We start from the raw sequence: 26,134 nt of genomic DNA on the forward strand, positions 1-26,134 counted from the left end.
CACCGATGTCTCAGGGAAGACCCGTCCCCAGCACGGTACTTACACTGCATGTACCAGGCCCTCCAGATGGCGTTATTGAGACGGATTTTATCTCTCCACTGAAGCTTCAATCCCTTAAAATTTTTCCATTTTGGTGAAACCAACCTTCCGCTGCAACAAAACAGACAACAAATCATTCTGCTTTCAGTTTTTCTCTCTCCCTTCCTTTCGAGACAAAGCATCCCCCTAAACCAGCAGAACTGCCAACAGATGAAGCCGTGCTTGGCCAGTCACAACTTTTACTGTCCACAGCTCACTAAAGCAGGAGCCAGAGATGAATCCTGTCTTCATGTGTCCTCCATAAGAACTAACAACTGTCCCAACTGGTCTCAAGAATATCAGCAGGAATTAAATTAATTTCACCCACACTTTTCTCTTTGCCAGTATCTCACCTTTTCTAATTCCCACCTATGAGCTGCTACCAACTGGGACTGAGATTATTTAAAATTAAGAGGCTTCTGTATGTTTAGTCAGATACAGTTCCATTCAATTTTCCAGGCTGGTAACACTGGAAAGGAGGAATGAAATGCCAGTTCTGGACCATGAAAAAAATACAATCCACCAATTCTACACTGCTGGTAATCAGAGCTGGGCACAAAGGAGAACCAACAGGCTAGTAACTCTTCTCTGAGGAAAGGCAAGGCTGAAAAAAGAAATGGTTTATGCATGAATGCTCCTGGGAGGTGGAAGGGAAGTGGAAGGAAAAAGGAAGAAGCAGCAGGGACTCTAGTAAGCACTTTATAAAAACAAACTACCCAGCCCTTAAAACACACCTTCATGAATCATTAATCCATACTACTGACAGGGCAGAGGAAGTAGGAAATACTTGTAACACAGTAAATTTCAAGCCAGAGATTAAAGTATAGGAACTGTGCCTATCCCAGATTTTCTGTCTTGTTTTGGGGGGGTTTTAGCCCCACATCTTCCAAGTTTGTCTCCTGTGCTGTTTGTGAAACCCCACTATGAGGGAATTGGACCAGCAATACCAACTGCAACCCACACAACAACAAAGGAAACAGGTTCACCTTGACACACTATGAGCATCAGGTCAAGGGGTGATGGACACGAAGGAGTGGCAGGAGCAATGTCACCTACACACACTCTGCCCTCTCAGAGAGATCCCCTGAGCACGTGGTCAGTCAGGAAAGGTCTCTGCCATGAACTGCAGTGGCACTGGATGTACCAGCACAGACAGTGCCCTGGCACAGCCCATTTGCCTCACACATTCAGTACAAATGAACTCAGAGAGGGATTATTTATCCTTAAAAGCTCATTTCACATTTAAGCTCTAAAATCGCTGTGCAAATAGGAAGTACATCTTACAGAAGAGCAAGGCACTTCCCTTGGCTCAGCAAAGCCCATGCACAGAGCCTGAGGGTGGAGAACTGATAATTCCCCGTTTCCTATTTGGTCTGGGAAACCTCCCAAAAGCAGCTCTTTTTAAAGAAACCTTTTAATAAAACTTGCAAGACTAAAAACAAGTAAAAAGTCCTCAGCCTAAATAAAAGCAGCCAGAGTGCCAGAGCTGCTAATAACAGGATAAACTAACATTTTTTCACGTATTTGCCTCACCATTTCTTTCCTCCCTTGCTGACACCACAACTGCTCTCACACTCAAGTACTCCCACAACTCTGACAGTAACAGAGAGCAAATGCCAGGCTTCAGCCAAGAGATAGGTAATGAAAATCATGTCTGCTCTTTCAATTTTACTACTATATAAAATGTCAATTGTGGCAACAGGTTGTAGCAATGCATCAGTAGATGAGTTGCTGCCTGACTGATTTTGTTTTTCCTCCTTGTCCTCTTTAAAAATAAACTGCAATATTCTTGTATGCACAAGGAAGCAGAAGCAGAGATCAGGTATGAATTGCACTAAAAGGATAATTTCCAGCAGCAAGAGAACAGGCAAGTGATCAAGTCCTGAGCCCTGTCCATGCCCAGCTGCCCCTTTGGGGGTTAGGCTGTACACTGGACTATGCTACAAGGCTCTGCTGCAGCCTTTGGGATGCTGGTGCTTGACAAAAATAAAGTATAAACAAAATTTGGTACACAAAATAGAACATGAGCATCCCCAAGACAAGCAGACTTGCTGGAGCAAGCAACTTCACTGACTGGGAGTGAGAGCAAACCATGTCAAGAAATAGAAGAATCATTGTTAATGTACTTGTGCTGTCACTGGGCTTTAAGATACTCAGTACCATCAGCCTCTGTATGGTCACAGATATTTAGGAAATCCTTCTGGATTATTTCTCTTCAGTAGTGCATCCATACGCCACTCTTTGAAACACATCTCCCAAAACTTCACTTTTAAATTTCAAGACTTTTAGATAATAGCAAGATCTTCAACTAGTTCATCTCACTGTTACCCAGCCCATGTGTCAGGGCAGAGTGGATCTCCACCTATTTAATATTTCTCCCATCGCTGCAAACTATCCCAACACCTTTGGTGCTCACTGCACAGCCAGCTCTGCCTCAGAACCACTGCATTCCTTATACTCCCTTCCAAACCCAGACTGAAGCCCATCTTTTCCTGTTTCTCATCTGTACATTAACAGTTTGGAGACAGGAGATTAATGTGCTGATGCATCACCAGCACTGACAAAGTGCCCACATGCCTTTGACTAAGAAATCTGTCAACTTAATGTTCATCTCTTCACAGCTCTGTGTGACTCGACAGTTTGCCAAAGCAACAAAACTCTAATAATCTGCACTCAGAATAACAAGAGCAAATGCTCTTCTATAAAAAGACTAAAAGGAACTGTAATCAAGTCTGGTACACTCCTTGCATCTTCAAAGAGCTAATTAAAACTGAAATTAAAACACAAATAGTTTAAAATATTTTCAATTACATTCTTAGAAAATGCTAAACAAGACTAGTACATCAAAAGAAGGAAGTGATTAAGAACCTATTCTTAAAATAATTATTATTTTTAGTTCCCATGGGAGCAAAACACAAGTCCAGCTTGAGGTCATAAGTGAAACGACTCCAGCCTCAGTGGAGAGGAATCAGCATGAAGCTGACAACAATATTTAGACACTATTCCAAATTCCAAAGTCAACGGAAAGTCAATTACTTTGAACAGCACTGTGACGGAGAGCAGCTGCCTAACTGAAAGCAATCTCCAGATTTTAAAGCAGCAAAACAACAACAAGGAAAAAACCCAAACAACTGGAGAGACCATCTGGCTGCTGCTCCTGCCAGTTCTGTAAGACCACGCCAACTCCTACAGCAAATGTGGAGCAACTTCCCAACAGGTGGATGGTCACCACGTACCTGCAGCACAGCCCAAGAGCACAGCCCTGGTCTGGCCCCCTCTCCAACAGCTGCTGCAGCTCTGCAGGGATGCTGCTCCCAACAAGGGGAGCAGGAGAACATCCCAAGGGAGAACTGGACCCAACAGTGCACGGTACAAGCCAGAACAGCTGCACCCACAGCTGGTGGGAATGCTGGTGCTGCACAGAGTGCCCAAGCTGAGCAGCACAGGGAGCCAGGCTCCTGGGTGCATCCTGCAGGGGATGCTGCTGCCAGAAGCTCAGCTCGTGTAAGCAATGCTGGAAGAATTGCTTACAGGTGACTTTCATGTTGTCCTCACTATCACACACAGATCAAATCAAAGCAGCTGAAAACCATCTGATGGGTGACTTGCAATACGTTCCAGCAAGCAGCTCTGCTCAGTCTCCCATGTAGAAATCTCCACCTCCCGAGTCTGATTGTCCTCATCAAGTGATTTGATCACAGGAAACCAGCCAAAAGAGCTTCAGCTCAACAGCCAAGAGAGCTGGAAATCCCCTTGGACGCAGCGGCCCCAGCGTGCTTTGGAGGAGTCGCGGGCTGTCACAGGAGAGGCTGCAGGCACCCAAGGCTGCCACTTCCCCCTGCGAGTCCTGGACACACCAAGAGAGGCTGCAGTCCATTCCCAAGGTTTTCTACATGCATTTTCCCAGCTCAGGAACTACACCTCAGACAGCTGAGATCCAAGTAGGCCAACAGATAACAAGGCACTGATCTCTCACAACTCTCCATTTCTAAAACTCCAGTGAAAGCAGCTGTGTTTTAAAATAATTACAAACCTTTGAACATCACAAAATTTGCAGCAGTACAAGAAACACACATCCACTGTGAGAGTGTGACCTGATTCCCTTCAACATCTTTGATTTCTAAGTTTTTCTTCAATCAACTGAAATATAATTAGGGAGCAGGTCAGTATTCTAACAGTACCCTGACAGGGTCCATTTACAAGCAAAGTTTTGTCTCTGAGAATCTCATTGTTTTGTTCTAGGTTAGTAACGCTCGGTAAATGATCTCACAGAATACTTTAGGGATCCTTTGGCCACGGTAGACACAAGGCAAAGGCATGACCCCCTTTCTTAACACACATGAGATGCCATTCACTGCTGCAAAATTTAAACCAGTAGCCCTCCCTAGCACTGAAACAACATTCAATTAATAAAATCAATGTGAAACTCCTTCTGACATCTGTAGAAGTAGGATCAAGCTCTGAGATGAGATGACTCACAACAGAAGAATCCCCTGTTCTCCTCCCTTAATCAGAGGATTTTAAGATGGACTTCAGTCAGCATAAATCCACATGACACAAGCACCCTCCGGATTTGGGCAGAAAGGGACATTCATCTGCATGCAAACCCAGAAGAAATTTAGGGATTTTTCATTACTTATTAGCATTAAGAAATGCCAGCATTTTATGAAACTGGTTTCTACAAAGAGCACTGAAGGGGCAGAGGAACAGACTTGAAAATATTAACATAAATTCCATATATCCTCCACTTAACAGGTAGTTTGAATACATGTTGATTAAATGGAAACTATATGGTATAGCATGGTAGAGCTTATGTGCTTTACACAGCTCAAATGCTTTATTCAGCTGTTTCTGATTCAACTTCCCCAGCAGTTCTCCATTTTTTATCTCCCTCAGAAATGCTTACAACAGTACCACAGCCTTATGTTTAAATCCTTTTCTAACAAAAGGCAATAGGGAAGACTTTGCTGTAAACATCAGCCTGAAAAAATCCCTTTTTCCTGTTCAGAAAAATTTAAGTTCATTCTCCACACCATGACGTGTAAAAGTCGCTGAGCAGGAATTGCAGCTGGGAAGTGATCCTGGGATTTTAGTGAACCAAAGGCTGCAGCAAGTAAGAAGTTTTTAAAATACCTTCTGAGGGTGGAATGCAGGATCTCCTGCTTAAAATAAGGAGAGAGTGAATTACATGTCCATGGCTACAAAGTGTGTGAGTAACACAGTAGAAGTAGGACATGGATTTTTTTTTTTTAAATGTACCACTGAGCTTTGCACATAAACCCCTTATTTCCACCCTCTCATCTTTCACTTTTTCGATATGCAGGGACAAGGAAAATCTCTGGCTACATTTGGCTCCTTAGCTCAGGAGTGTGTTGTTTTTTTCTCTTCTCCGCAGTGAGCACCTGGCCAAGATCTATGGTACATGGAATTTAAACACAAACCTCCAAGCACTGTGGTTTAGATTCCACATGCCTGCCCTGCTGCCCAAATATGTATTCCCAGCAAGCCCAGCAGATAGGCTGGAAAGCAGCTACTGCATGTCTGCAGGAATCACTTCTACAGATCACTGGAATCCAATGTGCTACAGTTGTAAACAAATTATTGCTTTCAAATCTGAATTTTGTCAATTCAGTTTATGGGAAAAAGCTACAGAAATGTCCTTTGCTTTTCTGTTTAGGTAATGGATTCCCCCTGCCCTTGTGTTAAAACAACTTTTTTTTGCCTTATTAGCTCCAGCCTCAAAACCCACTTCCTCTGTGCTTCCCCCCAGTTCCTTCCTGTACACAATCATGCAGTTTTTTGAGGTAGGGTAATAATTTTACTTTAATTACAGGTAATGGCAGTGAGGCTCTTAATTTAAGTAGAGGACAAAATCCAGACTTGATAGCACAGTAGCTAAATAGATTAGCTTTTTCAGCAACACAGAGAAGGAACCTTCTGGCTTCTCCCCAGCATTTTTTTTTAAAGGCGTGGTTTTAGTTTGTTTTGTCATCTCCAATCTGTTTTGCTGGGGAGCTGGGCCTGTCAGCTCAGCTCTCAGAGAGCCAAAACTAACAGTATTTCCCCAAACAAAGGTTCATTCAGAGAATAAGATTATATGCATTGTGTGTTGGAGCAAAGGGGCAGGCAAGAGAAACCAAAACATTTCTACACTGCGTGAATGTGTGTAGGACTGGTGTGGAGACCAGGTTTTAGCATCTCACAATTCCTACCTACAAAGTTAATCCCAGCTGCAGCCTGAGGATACTAATCCCAGACAGAGCTCATTTTAAAAGCCAGATGTAGGGCAGGTCATCTTCTTTGTTACCTGGTTCATCCTCCTTCCCCGAAATGCTCCTTCAGAAGCAGGCTCAGGGTTGTGGAGGGATGTTCTATTGCCCACAGACCACAAAGGACAGCAGGGAGCTTTGTGCTCAAGTTAAATAAAACACTTTAAAACAACCAAAATGTCCCCTCACTGTTTGATTCATCACCTTTTAAAAATAATACTTCCATCCTGAAGACAGAGATACTGGACCAGACAAATATTTTTCCTCTGTCATGAGAATTATCTATTAACAACTGTTAGAAAAATAAAAATAAAGACCAAATTTAGCCACTGGCAAACTGGAATTGCAACACCTGCCAAGAAACATGTTATCTCGACTGATTTCATGCAGGCAGGCTCAGGTATGCACCTCCTGAAATGGAACAGGAAAGTGAAAAGTCAGCTGTATGCCTGAAGCAAATACTCCTGCCCCAACAAATCCACAAGAAATGTTGATTTATTTACATTATAAATTCAATGCTATTTTAAGCTTGGAAGTTTAATGTAATTTGCATAAATGAAAGCTTGCAGTGCCTGGGCTCTTGCTCTGACAACCTGGTCTATGCTGGACTCAGGAATGACCAGGCAGGTGTTGTGTCAAGGCAGCCTCCTCAGGGACAGCTGAAAATCTCACATTTTGGAAGCATTATCACACCAACCCTGACAGTTTTTCAAACCACCACCACTGTGTCAACCAGGGAAAGGAGTCTCTTGCTGCAGTTTTAGTCCAACACAACATGGCCAGGGTCAGCTGTGTGCAGGGGGAGGCTGCAGGCAGCTGGGAAGGACCACTGAGAAATGCATTCACCAGATGCAGGTTTCATGCAGGTTATGAAAGGGTGAAAAGAGCACAGGGCAAACATAAAGGTCAGTAAAAATATCAAGGAGACTTGAAGGCTATGGTGTCCTTCAGCCAGTGACTATTTAAAGACTCAGAATATTTAGACAGTTTCTCGTTTCCAGTCAGAAATCAAAGGATATTTCTAGAAATGTTCCTGCTTTTCAGACACTTGTCCAACAGTGGCTCACTTTAGGACAGAACTGGAACAGCAAGAAAAGAAAAAAGCTGCTTAAGTACTGCCATTAATATGTCAGCCAAAAGGCTGAGAAAATGGGCCTGACCATCCCATCTGTCACTGCTGACCCTCCCCAAACCTCTCCCTGAGCCTTGCTGTCTTTAACTTTCTAACTTTATAGATATTAACACTATATAAAAGGCCACACACTTCCACTGTCAAAAATCAGGACCTTCTTAAAGAACCACCAGAAATCCTATCATGGAAAAAGAAGATGACACACAAAACTGACACAGTGCTCCCAGATCCAGGCTCAGAGGCACATCCCACCCCTTTCACTGCCCAAATCTGAAATGCCAGGATGGAGAGCAGCTGCCCATGGGCACAAAGTGTGTCAGTGGCAAAGCAAGGACAGAACACCAGCCAAGCATATCCCAGCCACACACCCCACACTAGAAATGCCACGAGCAAGGGTAAGCTTTAGCAAGGATCTGATTTACATTTTTCACATCAGATCAGTAAATTTGGTTTTCTTTTTTCAATACATTTTATTCTCCTTAGTTTTGAAGTGCTTCCTATGCTCTCATGGAAAGAGAGTGCCATTGGTGGAAAGAAGTGCCATTTTTTAGAGCTGCTTCAGTATAAAGGGAAGTGATCCTACTTATTTCAGTGTCTTGAAATTTTCCACTTCTTCCTAAGACTTGATTTCGGCCACTGGCTTTTCATCAACCTTCTCAGAATCACAAGAATCACTACAAAGAGCTGTTTCCCAATACAGATGCTCAGGAACTGATAGGGTTTTGCAGTACACATCCATTTCCATTTAAAAGGATGGCTGCTGGTGAGGGACCCTCTTGAATGGAGAGCTATAAATGTGTCAGAATCTTTTTGATCATTAAGGTCCCAGCCTAGATTAATGAACTGATCAAGATGTGATGATCTGGGACTTAAAAGATTTTTCACACACGGAGCTTCTGAAAAACCCAAACAAACCTTATCAGCATGGAAGATCAGCCCAGCTCTCTGAGCAATACACATACCACCAGAGCCCAGAGCTGTTTACCATGCTCGAGAAACCCGAAACCAGCACTTCTGCCACAGAGGATACTGTAACATTCTCTGAACAACATTACATCCTATAAATACACTGCAAGACTTCAGGGATCTTATTCTGAAAGCGCCTTACAGGTTTGGAAAAGCAGAGATGCTCTCCCAGCTCTCCCCTTGTGACACAAAGCTTTCATCCCAGCTGTCTGCAGCCAGGTCCCTGCAGCGTGAAAAACACCAGGCTGATTCCCAAATTCAGTTATTACAGACTCAAGACTGCAACAGAACACACAGCTTATTCAAAGTTTACATAAAAGCTGAACCAGAAACTACACAAGAGACAGAAGCAGGGTAAAGGCAACCTTGTGTTACTACTGAAACTACTCAAAGTCCAATCAAAATCCCATAGAAAGATGATGAAGGGAGGAAACTCCTTCCAGAACTCACATAGAATAGCCTGGAATGTGGAAAAAAATAAAGTCTCTAAAAGGTCATGCACAACTCACAGGAAAAGCCTCCACTTAGACCTTTCTTGGATAGTGTGCAAACAAGTGCTCTGGCAGTGCTTCACCAAAGCCAGCCCTTCAATTCGTGGTGAACACCCCACTGCCCTGTGCATGGTCGTGCCATGGGGCAGCCACATCTCAAACTGAACATTTAGAGAACGCAGAGTGAAAAACAAACTTCACAAGTCAAACTGGAGCTGTGAAGATCCATCTGCTGCAATGCAGGGAAGGCTGTGTGAGTGACCCTTCCTTAATTAACTGGGACATGGGGCTGGCAGGGAAGCAGCTAATAATGCTCATGCCACATAATCCTCACCACACTTTTCCCAGATGGCTCCCGTTGCCTTTCTAGGATTGGACAGGACAAGGGCAATGCCAGGTTCCCACACACAGATGGAGAGATCAACCCTGGCCTTGGTGGCTCCAGTCCTGCTGAATTGTTGGATCTGTTACTTTATAATGCTGGTGGTTATGGTAACTATGCACAGCACAGGGCACTGATCAATGTTTCATAGCAGTTAACTTCAAAAAGCAATATTTAACCTCACTATATGCAGTGAGTGTCAGAGGAAGACCTTGTTTTATTGCATGATACCCTTATAAAGTCACTCCTTTGCTCCCAGTAACCACGATTAAATATCAAGCAGCAACATGGTTCAGAGATTCCCATGCCATTCACCTGTGCACCAGTTAAAAGACATATCTGGACTGAATTTCAAATGGACTGAGATGGTTTATGTCCCAAAGCAAGTGGTGACTTCACCAGTAAAACATGTGACAGCATCAGCACTTTCACAAATCTTACTACAAGCAAAACAACAAGCAAGTCACTAAATGACCCTCACTCAAGTCTTCTTTGAACCGTGTTTTTCCTACATGCCAAAATCACAAAAAACCAGTCCCAACCTTCATTCTGTAGAGTCCTGTCCTGGGGACACGACAGTCCCTTGGGAAAGCTCATATGAAAGGTAAATAACACTTTTTATGTGTTTATTGCTATGGAGAGAAGCAACCTCTCAAAATTTCCTAGGATCTGTCTCCCTATTTCCAAAAGCCTGTTACATGCACCCAGCCTATAATCACCACATGCCAAGCTTAGACACCAAGCCTACTAATGTGCTAATAAAAACTGCTAATAAAAGTTTTAGTCTCCTTAAGCTCTGCTAAGATTTTTACTGGAGATTTGAGGGTTCTACTTGTACAACTGGATACTAAAAACAGATGGGATCCATGCTGAGTTCCTAAACAACAGCCTTCACAGACAAAAATTTTATTAGAAACAGTAATGAATTAGCTTTTATTGCAGAATTCTATGCATCTACTTGCAGAGCTAAGCTCTGCTCTTCGGTAACATTTGCTGATTTGATAAAGTAAGGAAGTGAAACTTCATCCCATGGTTTTCTCTAAGGGTTAACAATTTCACACAGCATGGTAGACCAGCATTTAGGAATGCCTCTGGTTCCCATGCAGTCTGGCTGCAGCTTACCCTTCCTCACAGGAAGAATGACTCAGATCACAGTGTCATTCCAGTCACAAACATACTGGCTCTGTGCTTTCACAACACCATGGAATCCCCAGCACCTCCAGGCAGCAGCACAGAACGGGGCTGCTGCCACAGAGAGCAGCCACAGCCACACACTCTGGCCTTATCTGCAGCTTCCAGAGAGCAAATGCTGCCTGGAATTTTTTCCCAGCTGATACTAAAACACTGTGTAGCTCACTCCAGCACTTGGCACCTGCTTTGGCAAGGGCTGTAAGAAGACCCACCCAGGGTGCCACAGGTCCAGCCTTCCCCGTGCTCAGCCCCAGCAGTGGGTGAGCAGGTGCTTGGGGAAGGGTCACAACAGGACGAGCTTGTCCCTAGGGCGCTCCTGCCAGCTCCCAACAACCAGCCCCTCCCAGCTCTAAAGGAAAATTATATTAGCAAGTATATTGACTCACTCCCTAAAAGTGAACTGAAGAACTACACAGTTTCTCCTTTTGCTGTTTATAGACACTTTCCCCTCCAGATGAGTATGTGTATTGATCTGGCAGGACTCTGCTTTGAAAAGGGAGGGATAATGGCATTTTTAGTAGAGAACAGCCACTGTGGTGACTACTCAACAGTTTGGATGCCCCAGGTTTTGGACAGATTGTTTTGGTTTCCCAAAGCAATTATTTCACAATCTCTGTTTTAGGTGTCAAACATGGTTGCTTATAATTACCTGAAGTGAGTGCAGTTTCCTCCTTGAGGATATTTATATTCCTGATCAAGTCGCTCCTCCCATCCCAACACTAGATTCATTTGAAATAAGCTGACAACATTCAAAGAGCTTCTCTGGTTCTGTAACAGAACTAAATATTTCACAACCATATCCAAATCCCTTGACTTAGTCCTTCCTTTCTAAAAGTTTTATATCCTCTAATTCAGAAATGTAATTTTTGTATGTTTGCAGGTGGCAAACCTCCTCTACAACCCCTGCACTCAATTTTCCTTCTCAAAAGCTGTGTTTTAAAGAGCAAAAACAAGTAGTTCATTCCCTTTCACTGCTTCATGCTTTCCCACATCTGGCACACCACCAGCACATTTTCTATCCAAGTTCCCTCAGCCTCCATCCTGTCAGGGACAGATGTTTACCAAGCAAACAGAAATTTGGACTAAGCTGTGCAGATAGCAATATGCAGGAGTTTATACAGGGAAATGGTGATACATTCTTTGGATACTGTACAGGACCAGCTAACATGAGAAGCAGGGTATTCAGCACATCCAGAGCTTTGTGTGCTGCTAAAAGGAGAGCACATTTCAGAGCCCTTCCTGAATCCACCACGCAGCTTAGCAGGACCAGGACTCCGTTGTGTTGCCTCTCACTCAAATGCTGGGAGTTCTCCTGACGCACAGTTGTCACTGTAAATATTATTAACAGAGCTTGACTAGCCATGGCTGAGTTTACTCAGACTACAGCTTCAATGTAAACACACAGAAATGCATCAGGATGAGCAGAGAGTGACCATCCAAGAACAAAACAAATTATATCATTCTTTGCTCTGGGAAACGTGGCAGCAGATAACACCCATATCCAACGACTGGCAGACAGAAATGCAGCAAGATCTTCCACTGCCCTCTTCCTGTTTGGAACTTCTCTAACAGCTGCCAGACCCACAAGCTCAGGTATTTTCTTTTTAAGTTTTCCTCTTTATGTGCACACCTTTCCTTTTTCACCTTGATCACTCCTGCCTCCAAAGTAAGGGCTTTTAACAACTAACACAGGCTAAATCAAGTGTCACACCACAGCACCAAAAGCAAAAGTCTGCATGATTAAAAGATAGTAAAGAGCAATCATGGACTTCAAAGAAGAATTACAAAGACAGGAGAAGCTCTTCCACAAGTCTTGCTCCATTTGGTCTCTGTCTCTTTGTGAATGGTGTGGACAGTGAGAACAAACTAGATTTAAGAGCAGCCTAAAATCTGGATGTAAGATGCAGCATGAAGAATTGAGCAGAAGAGCCTGTGATGGCTCACACATCAACATACTAAATGATGTGGGCCTGAGTTATTTTTAGGTCTATTGTGAAACCCTACATTCCAGCTGCTCCAAATATACACCAGCACTACCACAGAGGCCTGGGCTCTGTATCATCACCCCGGCAGGCTGGAGTGAGTCTAACCCTTGCCCTACATTAGAATTTTGGTGCCAAGGCAACCAAGTCCCTGACACAGATGGGGCAATGTGGACAAGAAGCATTTTGGACAACAAGCTCACATGGGCTGGGGAAGGGTTTCGCTGTTGGATACAGAAGTCACTGAGTTGCTGCAGCCTGGCCTGAGATCTCCAAGCCATGCTGGCCAAGGTCACTTCAGCTGCTGTGTCCTTGAACAGCTGCAGGCAGAGCACCCGTTACTAGGGGACCTTGAGGGAAGGGAGAGTAAACAAAGCAGCAGAGGGAAAGGAGGCCAGGATTTCGAGTAAAACTCTCCATGCTACAGAACTCTGAAAACAATGAACTTGACAGATTCCAGAAGCAAAGCCTCCTTCGTGCCTCTGCAATGTTTGCTTGAATCTTGTTATGCAGACATGTCTCTCACAAAGAACAACCCTGCTGATCTCTGAGGACTAACAGCCTCCACTGAAAGGACCAGTGAAAACAAACTTGTGCTCCTGCAGATCTGTTCTAGGCAGCAGCACAAGCTACAACACAAACTCCTTAGAACAAAACACTGGCACATCTTTGTTCCTTCACTCCCTCCGCCTGGCAGGACACAGGACCAAGGTCCTGCACTCAGCACAGGAATTCTAATGGCACCAAAGGCTCTGGTGTTCACCAAGCTCTCAGCACAGACACCTCTGAGGACCCACAACAGCAGGACTCTCTCAATACCAGGGCAGATGCAGTGCAGGACAGAGCCAGGAGGAGCAAACACCCCACAAAGAAGTTCAGGCCAGGTCACACTTGCCAACTGCCACCTACCCCCCGGATTTGCAAAACCCAAGTACAAAGAATGCAGCTCCTATCTCTCTTCCAAAACAAGTACCAGCAACCCTCTTTCTCAAGAAGGGCAAACCTATTACACAAGAGCAAGGTTATCTGGATCTTCTCCTTACCCCCTCAGTCACCCTTAAGGCTCCACTCTTCAATTCTTGTTCTTAATTCACAAGCCAGCCCTAGGACAAGTAAGCCCCACCCAAAAACCAGCAAAGACAAGACCACCCTTGATCTCCTGAGATGGAAGACACCCTTTCAAGCTCACACAGGAACAAAACTGTGCCAAGCATTAGACTCCTTTGCTTGAGTAAGGACAACTTTTCATGAACTAAGGGTCATCTCTCAACCATCCTTCCTTGCTCCTTCAGCTGAAAGCAGCCTCAGCTCTTATTTCTGCTCTGAACTGTCCCCCCAAAATTATGCTCTTTGTTCCCTGAACCGCTGGGAAAATGCATAGGGAAATATTGTTAATCTGCAATGAAAAAGAAGCACAAACACTACGTACATACTCTAGCCATAAAGATATTCTCTGCTTGCTCTGGTGTGGTATAAATGAGCAATAAAGATATCCCCAGAAATCCAGAAATCTCCCACTATAATTAAAAATCAAGCATTTATCTCTGTATGTAGGAAGACATTACCACACATACAAAACACAGTAAGAAAAGGTATTAAAGACAACAAAAAGGGCTGTATCCATTGCTTCCTTGCACTACACCATCAGCTAAACTAGAAGTAGAGAGACTAAAAGGTCTCCAACTGCGCATTACTGTTGTAGATAATGTGCTGCAAACACAAAACCAAGGATAAAAAGCTCTCTAACAAGTTATTAAAATTTAACAAGTCATTAAAATTATTCTGTGCTTTTCAGGAAAAGTGATCAATTCATTAAGCAGCAATGCTTAGCTACTTAAACAGCTGAACCCTTTCCTCACATCACGGTACATCACCAACCGTGTCATGGCAAAGGGTTATCTGTAGGTCAGGAGTATTCTGGCCAAAACACACTGACATATCACTAATTGAAGTGAATCAGATTCTTTCACTAATACCCTGCCACAGGATAATCCAAGCAGTGCCCTGCAAGCCCTTTCCATCTGGCATGTCACCTTTTCTCTTCCAGTCCCAAAGGTGACAAAGCAGCCCTGAGAACCACTCCTAACACTGTGGGCTTTGTACCTTCATATACCTTGCAAGTGGCCATGGTCTGGATAACCAGCCAAGGGAAGGAATCTTTTCCCTGGGCCTAGATGGCTTCCTGTGGTCCTTTCCAATCCCATTTTCTATTATCCACTGATGTCACAGCTGGACAGCCAACTAAAAACAGTAATCTTTCACAAAGGTAACTGCTGCTGAGCTTGCTCTTAAGCAGCACTTAAGAGTTTCCATACCTTAAGGCACAAAGTGAAATGGGCTTAACAGAGAGGGAGCAGGCAATTCCCCTGCAGCCATTCACACTACACAGAACGGCCAAGGTGTCACCCAGGCTTTCCTTACCACTTGCTCCTCAGAGGCATTAAGCCTGGAGGAGACTGATAAGATATTGTCACACAAATGGGAATGGCAGGAAGATAAAACACCATCCCCACCGACCTCAAGCAAACTTCTGCTCAATCCAACAGCAGATTTAACCCAGGGAGGCAGGCAGAGCCCAGCAACTGCAGTGCAAGGAGCCAAGGCAGGAGAACAGACAAGGAGCTCCCCATTTCTGCTTGCAGAGTAGAGTTCCCAAAAAGGCAGGGTCCTCCTGCTGCCTGGAGTGGCACATTCAGCTCCTGAACAAATCTCTTTTGAGGAAAGGGGTCATGTGAGCTCAGACAAGCTCACACCATTTAGACTTCCAAGCCCAAGAGAACTCTGTCAGCAGCACACTCAGGAACCCAGAGTGATGCTCCAGATATTAAAGGTTTTTTGGGGACTGCACAATGAGAGCAACGGTGCCTCCCAGAAGCACAGTCAGGGCAGGGAGCAGGGGCTTCTCAGGCAGTTCAGTGAAGGCACTTAGCAGACAACTGCCTTCCAGAAGCATCAGGACTGCCCTTCAAATATCAGCCTGGTTTTATTACCCTGTAATTTGTATCTGCAAACAGATTCCTCATCTCAGTATCTTTTCTAAGGCATATGTCAAGTAAGCTGCACATCTTTATCATCTCCTAAATCTTTCTGCCATTTATCCTCTTTCCTATATTAAGTTTGTAGCTGAGGTATGATCTTTCACAGGGCTTCCTTTTAGACTGCTATGTCAGATCACTTCCAAACTTCATGCCTTTGTTTCCCTCTTTCTAAAAGGCCAGCACACACATCTGGGGCTCTGAAGTGCTGAGACTGTTTTGGTCATTTCAGAATGGAGAAAGGGAGGAAAAAGCAGTAACTGATTTATCTAAGATCAACAGCCAAGAAACCAAGGGTTAGTGAAGAGCTTTGTGCTTGTGTGTCACAAAGTAAATAAGCTGTGGCAAATGCACACTGGAACACTTCCGATAGCCATGGCTGCTTTACTCACCAAGGGATGGCTACCTTAGTTCTATCAGGAGTGACACCAGGTCAGTGTGTTTTATCTTCAAAAACAACCAAAAATTACCTTCCAAGTTCCATTTGAGCAAACAAACAGAAATTATTTGAAAAGACCATGTTCAGAATTTTTGTTCTGGTACTAAAACTATTAGAAGCAATTTCTGAAGAACCTTGCTTTTCCTAACCCTATTTTTCAAGCCTTCCTGCTTCAGAAACGGTGACAATAATGTAACTCTAGCTTACATTAAAAACAATCAGATTCAGGTTTTTCCATCACTGTCTGAAACACAAAGAACCAACTCTATTTTCTTTGGAGGCAACTGAAACAAGTACTTTTCCTAATCATCTTCATAATTGTTTCATGGACATGTTAAAGGTTTCCTTTCCAGAGCGAAAGGAAAATTGTATGAAAGCTGTAAAATATTTCTATAGCCATCAAAGAGTTTACAAAGCTTGTCTTCTTCCTCAGAAGTAGCTTAGAAGTTTTGTCTTTAAAGAACTGTTTGTGCCAATGATATTAAGATATCAAAGGACAGATGAAGGAAACTGTAAATGCAATTAATTTCTGCATACAAAGAAAGGAAGTTGCAAGCATATAGCTTGTAGTCTGTAGTTAATTAAAAATAAAATACCAGATTAAACCCAAACTGATCCAGGTTTCTCAGCTGATAAGGTTTTTTGTTGTTGTTGTTCTGTTTCAAAAAGAGAACCCTTTCCCTCCAACAGCAAAAGGCAGCAGGGCAGCATGAGAAGAGCCAAACCAGGAATTCCAGCTCTCCTGCCCCATCTCACTGCTCCATCATCCATGACTTCAGTATCTGGGTCCATCCAGCTCATTCTCCCCTTCATCAAGTGCTTCCTATCTAACCCTCGTGTCACAGATCAAAGCATGAGGAACAAACACTGGACTTTTCCAACTCCAGCCACACCTTCCATCATCGACCCTTACTTTGCACATATTCTCCCCTATTTCTCCTGCCCTGAACAGCATTACACCAACATCCTCCTTTCTCCACAACTCACTGGGATCATTTACCTCTGTCCCTTTATTCAAATCTCATCTAAGTACATCTCCAACCTCTTTTCTTCCCCGCAGCCCCCACCACTATTAGAGACTTCCCTCTCCTTGCTGTCATTCCATCCACCCCTGCTGCTGGGTGTTTCCTCACTCACATGGGTTCAGTGAGTTTGTAACCCAGACTCAAACCCACCCAGTCAGCTGAGACATCCTTTGTATGACTTGAACTTTGCAGTATATCATTTCTTCTTTCCTGTTTCCACCCCTGTGGCCTCTGTCAACACCATCCAGTTCTTTGTGTGGCTTTATCTTGGCCCTTCTAATTCACTCAACGCATTCCTCGAAGATCCTCTCAATTTCACTCCACAACTCAGTGAGCTTCCAGCCTCATTCCTTGCCCTTCCAACTCTTCCTGCTTTACAGCAGATCTCTGAGTGCTGTTATTAGGGGAAAAATTCCACCCACCCATTACAACTTAAAGAGCTCACTCTCCCCTTCAAGCCTGTCAAAATGCCTCTGACATCCCAGAAATGCCCAGCCTTCAGCTCAAAATGGCTACAAAGCTCCCTTTATTCCTCCCCACCCCTTCCCAGCTTCCAGCATCACTAGATACCCTTTTGTTTGATTAAGACTAATCATACCTTAAGGACACACAGTCAGATAAGCAGCTGCTCAAGTGACTGAATATCAACTCTGCTTTCCAAAAGAATGGAAATTTTTTTTCCCCCACATGGGAAAGTAACAAACAAGAATGGTTCAGTGACCTACTAAAGGGGTGTGTGGAAAAACATGAGTAAAGCCAAGACCTGAATTTTGGGTTTCTTGGCTTTAATTACTCTTGCCACTCAGCAGAAAGAAATAAAACCAGGTAAGGAGGAGAGAACTGAAAAACAACATACTAATTTCTGTTGCCAATCAAAGCACATCATAATCATGCAGCACAAAATCTTCACTAAAAATAATGCCAAATCTCAAAGTTCAGCCAAATTTTTTTCAGATATGCAAAAGTTCTTGAGAACTGGCAGTCTGACGACAAACTAGCTCCCTCTTCCCTATTTCAGCAATCCATCAAAAATTATGATTACAAAATCCACGTTGTATTTAAGCCAGAAAATAACATCTGTTTACTGAGTAAAAACACAAGATGAGAACAACAAAACATGTAGATTAAATGGTAGATTAAAGGATAACAATGCCCTTTTTTAATGAAAAAGGTGACTACTGTGCCCCACACCTCTATAGCAACACCCTGCCCAACCAGGTCCATAAAAACCAGTCTGCAGAGACACCAAAATAACCAGGAGCAAAACAAACAAAATTTCCCCTGTATCTAAACCTCTGTCCACAGAATTTGTCTGTTCTTCCTGAAGTCATTTGTAACCCTGAAGACACCAAAAACTTAATTTGAAGCAAGGCCTTCTCACACCACCACTACTAAATGTTTACTTTGGCAAAGAAATGTGTCTCGGAGACAGGAACAGCTCAGCGATCTTTCTGCAAACCATCCTGAGGTTCAAGGTTGTCAAGGTGGAATTTCAAACTGCATCTTACACAAAGCTTAAAAGCTTGTGACTATATCAAGCATTTGACATAAGCAGGGTAAGAGGCTCAGTAGTGATGTCCTGATTCATACTGCACCCTGAATACAGCATCCTTGCTTTGGAGGGATCCTTACTATGGTTAAAAAAATATTTGTAACAGCAACTCTGCTCAAGTTTGGCTAAATTCAGAGGTGAATATAGGTGCTTTTATCAGAGCAGCTTCTACAAGCAGCATGTGAAATATGTAGCTGAATTCTGGAGGTTTTTAATCTCCAAGTGCTATCAGCAGTGCTGAGAACTTCCCCAAACACTGCACTAACAAAGAATGTGTGGCAAAGGTGCTCTGGAAACAAGCTGACCCCTAACGTCAGTCCACTGAGGAAGGGAATATTTTTGGCTTCCATCTACATGAAGTGAAGGAGTCATATTGCTAAAGAGGAGAGATGAAATCTAGAAATGACCTGGCAAGCTGTCCACAAGGCAGCTTTTGTCCCAGTTCCCAGACCCCACTCTCCTGCTCCGTGCAGCTTTAGCAAGCTGGATCCAGAGGGTTTTGGACAAGGATCTCATGCCAACCTTAACACTCTTACCTCAAGTACAACACCTGGCATGTTCCTTAAGCTCTTAATAAGAGGTGAAAGAACTCTAAGGCTACTTAAGAATAAATGAGCCCACAAAGTCATCTTCATCTACCCTACCATGGCCTATACTAAGATAAGCAATGACTGACATAAAAATATATAATAGTTTAAAAAGAACACCACCCGGTGTGAGTATTATCATTAATCCTAACAAAGAGAAAAAATTATTCTGCCCCAGTCTCAGGGAAAAAAAACTTTCATGATAGGCTGTTGTTGAAACATTCTGAATACAGTTCAGCTTCGGGAAGTTATTTCTGAGTAATGTAATTATTTGGATAATGGTAAAGTTATTAGAGGGCTTTACTAAATTAAATATCAAGATGACATAACATTTTACTTAATTCTGTGTATTGTAGGTCATGTATCCAGGAGCACAGTTTCTCATTAGAATGAGCAGTGTCAAAGGTCTTTCTCATTTTGAGAAGAACATTTTTTAAGATCTTTTTGCCTGCCTACAACAGGTCAATTCTAGCTACTGACACATCAAGGTCTGCAAGGTCACATTAGTTTAAAGAGCTGAGATGAAGGGGCTAAAAGGGGAAAACCAATGTTCTTTTTACCTCTGTCAGTGTGGTACAATTCCCATAATCAATCTCATCAGAAAAACAGGTTACATTTAGATAAAGTACAGTCCTCGTGACACCTGCTGTAAACCTCAGTGTTTATAAGTTACTTATTAATTTAAAAAATTGTTTTAATCTACTGACTGTACAGGGGAATATGCCATAGGCATATCTTCCCCTCTGGAATGGCTTATTTGAAATGAGACTTTTCAAGCTGTGCAACTGGATACGTGACTGAAACAGCTGTGATGAAAATTAGAATCATGTTGGTGTGTACTGCTCAAAGGCACAAGGGAATCGCTTCCCTGGTGTTCAGAAATAACTTTTTTTATCATAAAAAGTTTGACCATTAACAGCACAAAGCCAAACTCAAAAAAATTTACAGCACAACTAGAAGAGCCCAGGTTACACCACGAATCCGTGATCCAGCATAAATTTGGTCACTTCCAAACAAACCACCCGAGGTAATGACCCAGGTAATGACTGAGGTAATCTAGAAAAGCTCTGCTTTCTAGTCCATCCACCAAACTAATGGGTACCACACGTTTTACTGCTTCTCTTTAAAACTTTAAACACTGAAATACCAGCAATGAGTGTCATGTGTAAATAAATATTACACAGACAGCTCTGTTACAGCAGCTTCCTTGGGTTTGTGTTGAACACGGCTGCATCCCCCAGCTCTGCAGGCAGCTCATGCCCCCAGAAAGCAAAATCCACACATCTTCACCTTCCTGTGTCATAGTTTTTGCTGCTGGTTTCCACACCACCAGTTCTCTTCTATAGTGAATTTCTACCCAGCAAAGGCAGCATGGAAAACATTAACACGGAATCTGTGTGTTTTGTCAGTGCTGGATCTGACAGGCAATAACGAGAAAGGTACAGCTGAGGCAACAGCCACAAAAACATCCCCATAAACCAACCAAGCTCAAATCCAACCTGAGGACAGAGAGAACTACAACCTACAGGCTCAATCATTTGTTAAAAAGACATTTCCCATTTCATGGCCACGTTCAACACCTCAAATCAGATTTTCCAGAATTACTACAATCCTTTTTAGACCGAAGTTTACAATTGGTTTGTTTGGCAGATTTAAAATTTGTATCCCAAAGCTGCTGAGTAAGCAGGCTGGATCTGGGCAGGATGCTTCAGGGCTGCAACTCAGCAAACCCTAAGGTGCCCAAGGACAGAAGCATTAAGAATGTGCTTTTCTTTGGCAGCCTCTAAGAAGATATTTTCTGCACCTTGCCTCATGCTACCACCAGCAGGCAGGATAAAATTATTTCTTCTGAAATAAATTTGGTGCTCAACTTATTCACCTACATCAGCGCTCAGTACTGTCAACCAGTGTAACAGAATTATTCCTTTGCACCAGGTGCGACCCTCAGTTTCAAAATCCCAACGACATTCTAGTGGAAGCACAAAATAAAACAAAGATGATAGAGGCCGAGGAGCACATGCACATGAGCAGGCCAGTCCTGTCCTTCACAACCCCTGCGGCTCCTTTGCAAGTTCCTCCCAGCTTGTATAATAAAAGGCTTTTTTTTTTTTTTTTTTTTGTAAGTGCAAAGTACTTAGATCCACTGTTGCACACACCTTATCTGAGGTTCAGTCTCTTGCCAGTAACTAATAACGTTCTTGGCCAATATTATCAAAATTTTAATATTACTTACATCTTCAAGCTACCGTACAGAACAGATAGTTCTATTGTTTCCCCTTCATTGAGCAATACTTAAATAGATTAATTTGGGGTGGGCAAAGTTAATTTTCTTTTAGCAAGCAAACGTGGTTCCTATAGATGAAAATAAATATTTCCGTTGATATGCCAAGAGGCATTTTCCATCAACCCTTTTAATCAACTTCCAAAATGCGCTCAGCAGAGAACATCAGATTGGATCCGGTTTCTGCTATATCACACGGAACAAAGACAGAGCAGACACACATCTTTCCAAAACACTTCTACTCCACAGCTCTGCCTCCATTTTGGATGACAGACAAAGGGGATAAATGGGAATATAACGCCTTACTGAAGAGATGAAAAGCACAACTGAAGTCTGAGCAAAAGGTGCAGATAAACCCAGGAAGTGCTGCTGCCAGCTGCAGCCACCACAGGAACAAAGGAAACAGCGACAGAGCCCGCTTGCTTGACTTTGTTATAAAAATAAAATTTGGGGAGGGGAAAAAGGAAAACTGGCCGGGTTTCACATCGAGCGGGGCACTTTGCCCTTTAAGGGTTTCTCTTTAGCACTGGAGCCTTCCACTCGCTCCCAGCCTGGCCGGGGATGCTGAGGGCTTCCAGCGGCTCCAGCAGCCAGCGGGGCGAAGGCGACCCCAGCCCTCAGCCCTCAGCCCTCAGGGCGGGGAGCAGCGACACCCCCCGCTCGCCCCCAACCACGGGCCCCGGCCTGCGGGGAAGGGCCCGCCGGGACCCCCAAGCTCGCTGAAAACAAAAGCGGCACCGAACCCGCGCGTGTGGGCCGGGGGGTCCCCGCTCGGCTGCCACCCCACCCCTCACACGGTCCCGCTCCCCGGCGCGCTGCCCCCGCCCAGCCCGGCCGGGGCTGTCCTCGCTGCCGGGGCGGCTCGGCGGTACCTGTAGGCCAGGGACATGCACTCGAACAGCTTCGTGAGGGACGCGTCGATGCTGAGGCGGCCGCCGGCGCCGCCGCCGCCGCGGGCCGCCCCGAACTGGTAGGTCTGGCAGGTCTGCTCGTTGACCGTGTCGAAGTCGTAGCCCTTCTTGGGCGGGTGCTCGCTGTGCGGCGACGAGACCATGAAGTGCCCCGAGTGGATGATCTGCGGGCCCGGGGGCTGCCCCCGCCGCGGCCCGCACCGCCGCCCCCCGCCCGGCGACGCTCCGCCGTCGTCCGTGTCCGACGAGTCCTCGTCGGGCTCGGTGCGGGGGGACAGCGGCCCCGCCGCCCCGAGCAGCCGCGCCGGCCGCATGAACACGTCGGCGGCCATGGCCCCGCTGCCGCCGCGGCCGAGCCCGCGCCCGCTCTGCGCCGCCACCGCCCCGCTCCGCCCCGCGCCGGCCCCCGCCGCGCTTAAAGGCGACGGAGCGGCCCCGCCGCCGCCCTGCCCCCGCCGGGAAACGGGGGCGCCCCGAGGATCCGCTAGGGTCACCGAAAAAAGGAAAAAAAAAAAAAAAAAAGGAAGTCGCTGCTGCCCTGTGCCAGGAATGTCCCCACTCCTTCTGAGGATGGCTGTTTTAAGTGATTCAGCGGGGACTTCCATCCAGCAGAACAATTTTTTTTTTTTTTTTTTTAACCAAACTAAACTGCGAAATGCTCCACCTCAACACGAGGAACAGCTCCTTCACGTTGAGGGTGGCAGAGCACTGGAACTGCCCAGGGAAGCGGTGGATTCTCCCTCTCTGGAGATACTCCAAGCACACCTGGATGGTTCCTGTGTCACCTGCTCCAGGTGACCCTGCCCTGGGCAGGGGGTTGGACCGAGTGATCCCCATAGGCCCCTTCCAGCTCTAACGATTATGGAAAACATTCCTAAACTTAAGGGACTGTGAGGAAAACGAGATGTAGGGGACAGCCCACAAATGGCTGAAGAATGTTGAGAGAACAATTGTGCTAGAAATACTTAAATTGTCATTAATACACTAAATTGCTTATAATTTTCCAGAAGCAGTTTGCAAGAAGCCAGGGCAGCAGAGAAGCTGGAGACCTGCAGTCACAGAGAGGTCAGGACACGGAGCTTCTGCTGCCAGGCTGGTGGCTCACACCTAACTCAGTATCTTCCCAGTGGCACATAAAAGGAACCACAGTTGTTCCAGTGGAAGTAAAGGTCAGATTTCATCCTTCTCAAAAGCATAAAGGAAGCTTCTTTATGCTAATGTTAAGGTAAAATCATAGCAACAGGGCTGTTGTGGGGAGAGAGCATCATCCTACAGCACAAAACCCCATACACATATGTATGTGTACACAAAGTCAAGAGAAAAGATCTCAAACTTGCCCTGCAGTTCAAACCTCCATGACCAGGGGAGCAGTTGGATCCTAGGACACACATTCCAAAGCATTTATACTAAATTGCATATATTATTTCAGTTTTAGGACCTCACACTTGAAATGAAAAAACAGGCTCTTGTACATAGCCACACTCAGGAGGGAAACAGCTTCCAGACATTAAACAGCCACATGCTACTTTTTCTGGTGTGTTAAACCAGAAATAAGATCAAGGGAGACTTAAGAGATTGAGAGCAACTCTTGGGCAAGAAGAGGCATCTCTGCAATATCCCAATTACGCCCATGCAATGATCTGACATTCCCCATTAGCATGGCATCAAGACTGATCCCTGTGTTTAGGGAAGGAGTGGTAGGTCAAACACTTCCCCACACATGAAAGCAACAGTAAGGAATGACCACATCATGTGAGAGCTGTCTCAGATCTTTAAAAACCAAAACTTGCATTCAGCTCTTGGTCAGCATCATATGTGACTCAAATTCTGAAGAAAAGGCCAGTCATATTTAGCTTCAAATCTGAAGCTAAATATGACTGGCCTGGTTGCTGCTATCTTACATTACAATTTGCTAGAAAAGAAAAGAAAAGAAAAGAAAAGAAAAGAAAAGAAAAGAAAAGAAAAGAAAAGAAAAGAAAAGAAAAGAAAAGAAAAGAAAAGAAAGTGCTGCCTCCCAGCAAGACATTCTGAGAATATTTTAAGTACCAAAAAAAATTAAAACATTTCAAAACAACATTCACAGTTTAACAATACCTATTAAAAGTTTTCCATGTTGTTTGTTAAGAACTAAACCTGAGCTAAAAAAATCACATCAGCAGCAGCACTGTATAAAGTATTTCCATGACAACAGCCTGTACACTGACCTCACTAAATTCTAAGCAAGCCAGTGTTTCCTCCTGCAGGAAAAGACAGGTAACTTGTTAAAATAAAATCATTAGGTTGCAGTGCAATTTTCTAGGAAGAGTTAGGAGTACACCATCATTTAAAGAAAGGGCAGCAGCTTTAATCTACAAAAGTTCAGGGTTTTCTTCTCTGCCAGATGCAAGGAAAGGGGCATCCCTTAAAATAAATCCACTTAATTTTGGAGACAGACCTCTTGGTCTGCCCTTTTGAGATGAGCATTTAGGTGATCAGTAACAGTTGAAGACTGCCAGCAATCCACTCCTGCTTCACAGCAAGGAATTCCAGGAGGCACAGGGAAACAGAGGCCACAGCATCTTTGGAGTATGCCTTTTCCTACTGTTTTTCATCAATCCACAGTTCAAGGTGAAACACAGGCCACCAGCTTCTGATGATGTTCCTTCAAGGAACAACATCAGTTCCTTGAAAATAGGCTTTTAGCACAGGAGGAATTCAACTGCAATACACACTGTGAGCAGAGACATCCAAGCTGTTCAATGCCCACAGTGTATTCCACACCACTTAGTGGTGAGATTATCTTCCCAAATCTACAGACAGGAAGATAAGCATTCCCACACTGATGAGGGAAAGAGCTCAAGGGATCTTACTCACAGCCTGGGCTGGGGCTGAGGGTGGCAGTCCAGCCCAGCCGTGCCCCACTCCGTGCCCATCCTGCTCCCAGGAAACCACAGGGACAACCTCCCTGCTCCAGGCTGCCACTGCTCACTCCCTGGCACAAGCCTTACCTGTTCAGAGGCCTTTCCTTCTGGGACCCATCTTGAGTTACAGCCTTGCTTCTACTTGTCCTTTCCTCTCTCTCCAGTTCCACCCCGTACGGAACTCCTTGATACGTGTCTCCTGGTTTAATTCACTAATCTGGAGAAGGAAAAAAACCCAACGAAACCAGTTTCCTTCCCAGGTTAGTGAGTTTAAAGGGGCTGGTAAGGATGTTACCAGCACCCCAGTAAATGTGAGCCAAGGTGGGAGCAGGCTGGGGCTCGCCCCGCTGGGAGCCAGAGCCAGCAGAGCAGTCCAGCTGCCTGTGGAACTGCAGGCCACCTTGGGACAGAACACTAAAAATAAGCTGGACACTTTATATCCATCCTGAATGTAAAGAATCTTTCCAAAACTCTTCAGGAGTTTTACCCTTGCAAGCATTGGGCTCGAGCTTGTTTCCAAACTGAAGCACGTTTCCACACTCTGCCTTCCCTACCCCCTCCAATTTAAGGTACCACAACACATTAACCGAGCACCAAACGAGGAATTTGGTAAATGAATTATCTTAAATTACCAAATTATTCTGCAGATTGCTGTAATTACACTGGTCATATCTGTTTGTTGTTCTTACAACCACCACCTGCCCCTGCCCCACCACACAATTATCAAGACACCTTTGGACTTCTCAAAGGTGGATCATTTTACGTGTTACCAAACGAGACAACACCAGAGAATGCACATTTAGAAATACCATTTATAAAAACAGAAATTTATTGCAAATTAAAAAAAATAAAAAACCAAAACGAACCAAACGGAGATTAAGTTTCTTGATAAAAATCATTCACACAGCATTCA

General features: G+C 44.4%; 1 protein-coding gene across 2 annotated transcripts in view; it reads right to left on the reverse strand.

Annotated features, from left to right (window-relative positions):
- Positions 1-22,693, reverse strand: part of LOC121364833 (MLX interacting protein) — a 44,578-nt gene extending 21,885 nt beyond the window's left edge. For both annotated transcript variants that reach the window (XM_041488451.1, XM_041488450.1), the window contains exons 1-2: positions 22,283-22,693; positions 44-150 (exon numbers count right to left, since the gene is read on the reverse strand). In XM_041488451.1, the coding sequence (XP_041344385.1) occupies positions 44-150; positions 22,283-22,653 (478 nt within the window). In that variant the 5' untranslated portion in view covers positions 22,654-22,693. The remainder of the gene's footprint in view (positions 1-43; positions 151-22,282) is intronic.
- Positions 22,694-26,134: the final 3,441 nt, after the last annotated feature.

The sequence above is a fragment of the Pyrgilauda ruficollis genome, unplaced genomic scaffold (assembly GCF_017590135.1).
Source record: "Pyrgilauda ruficollis isolate IOZ18807 unplaced genomic scaffold, ASM1759013v1 scaffold9, whole genome shotgun sequence".
Lineage (NCBI taxonomy): Eukaryota > Metazoa > Chordata > Aves > Passeriformes > Passeridae > Pyrgilauda > Pyrgilauda ruficollis.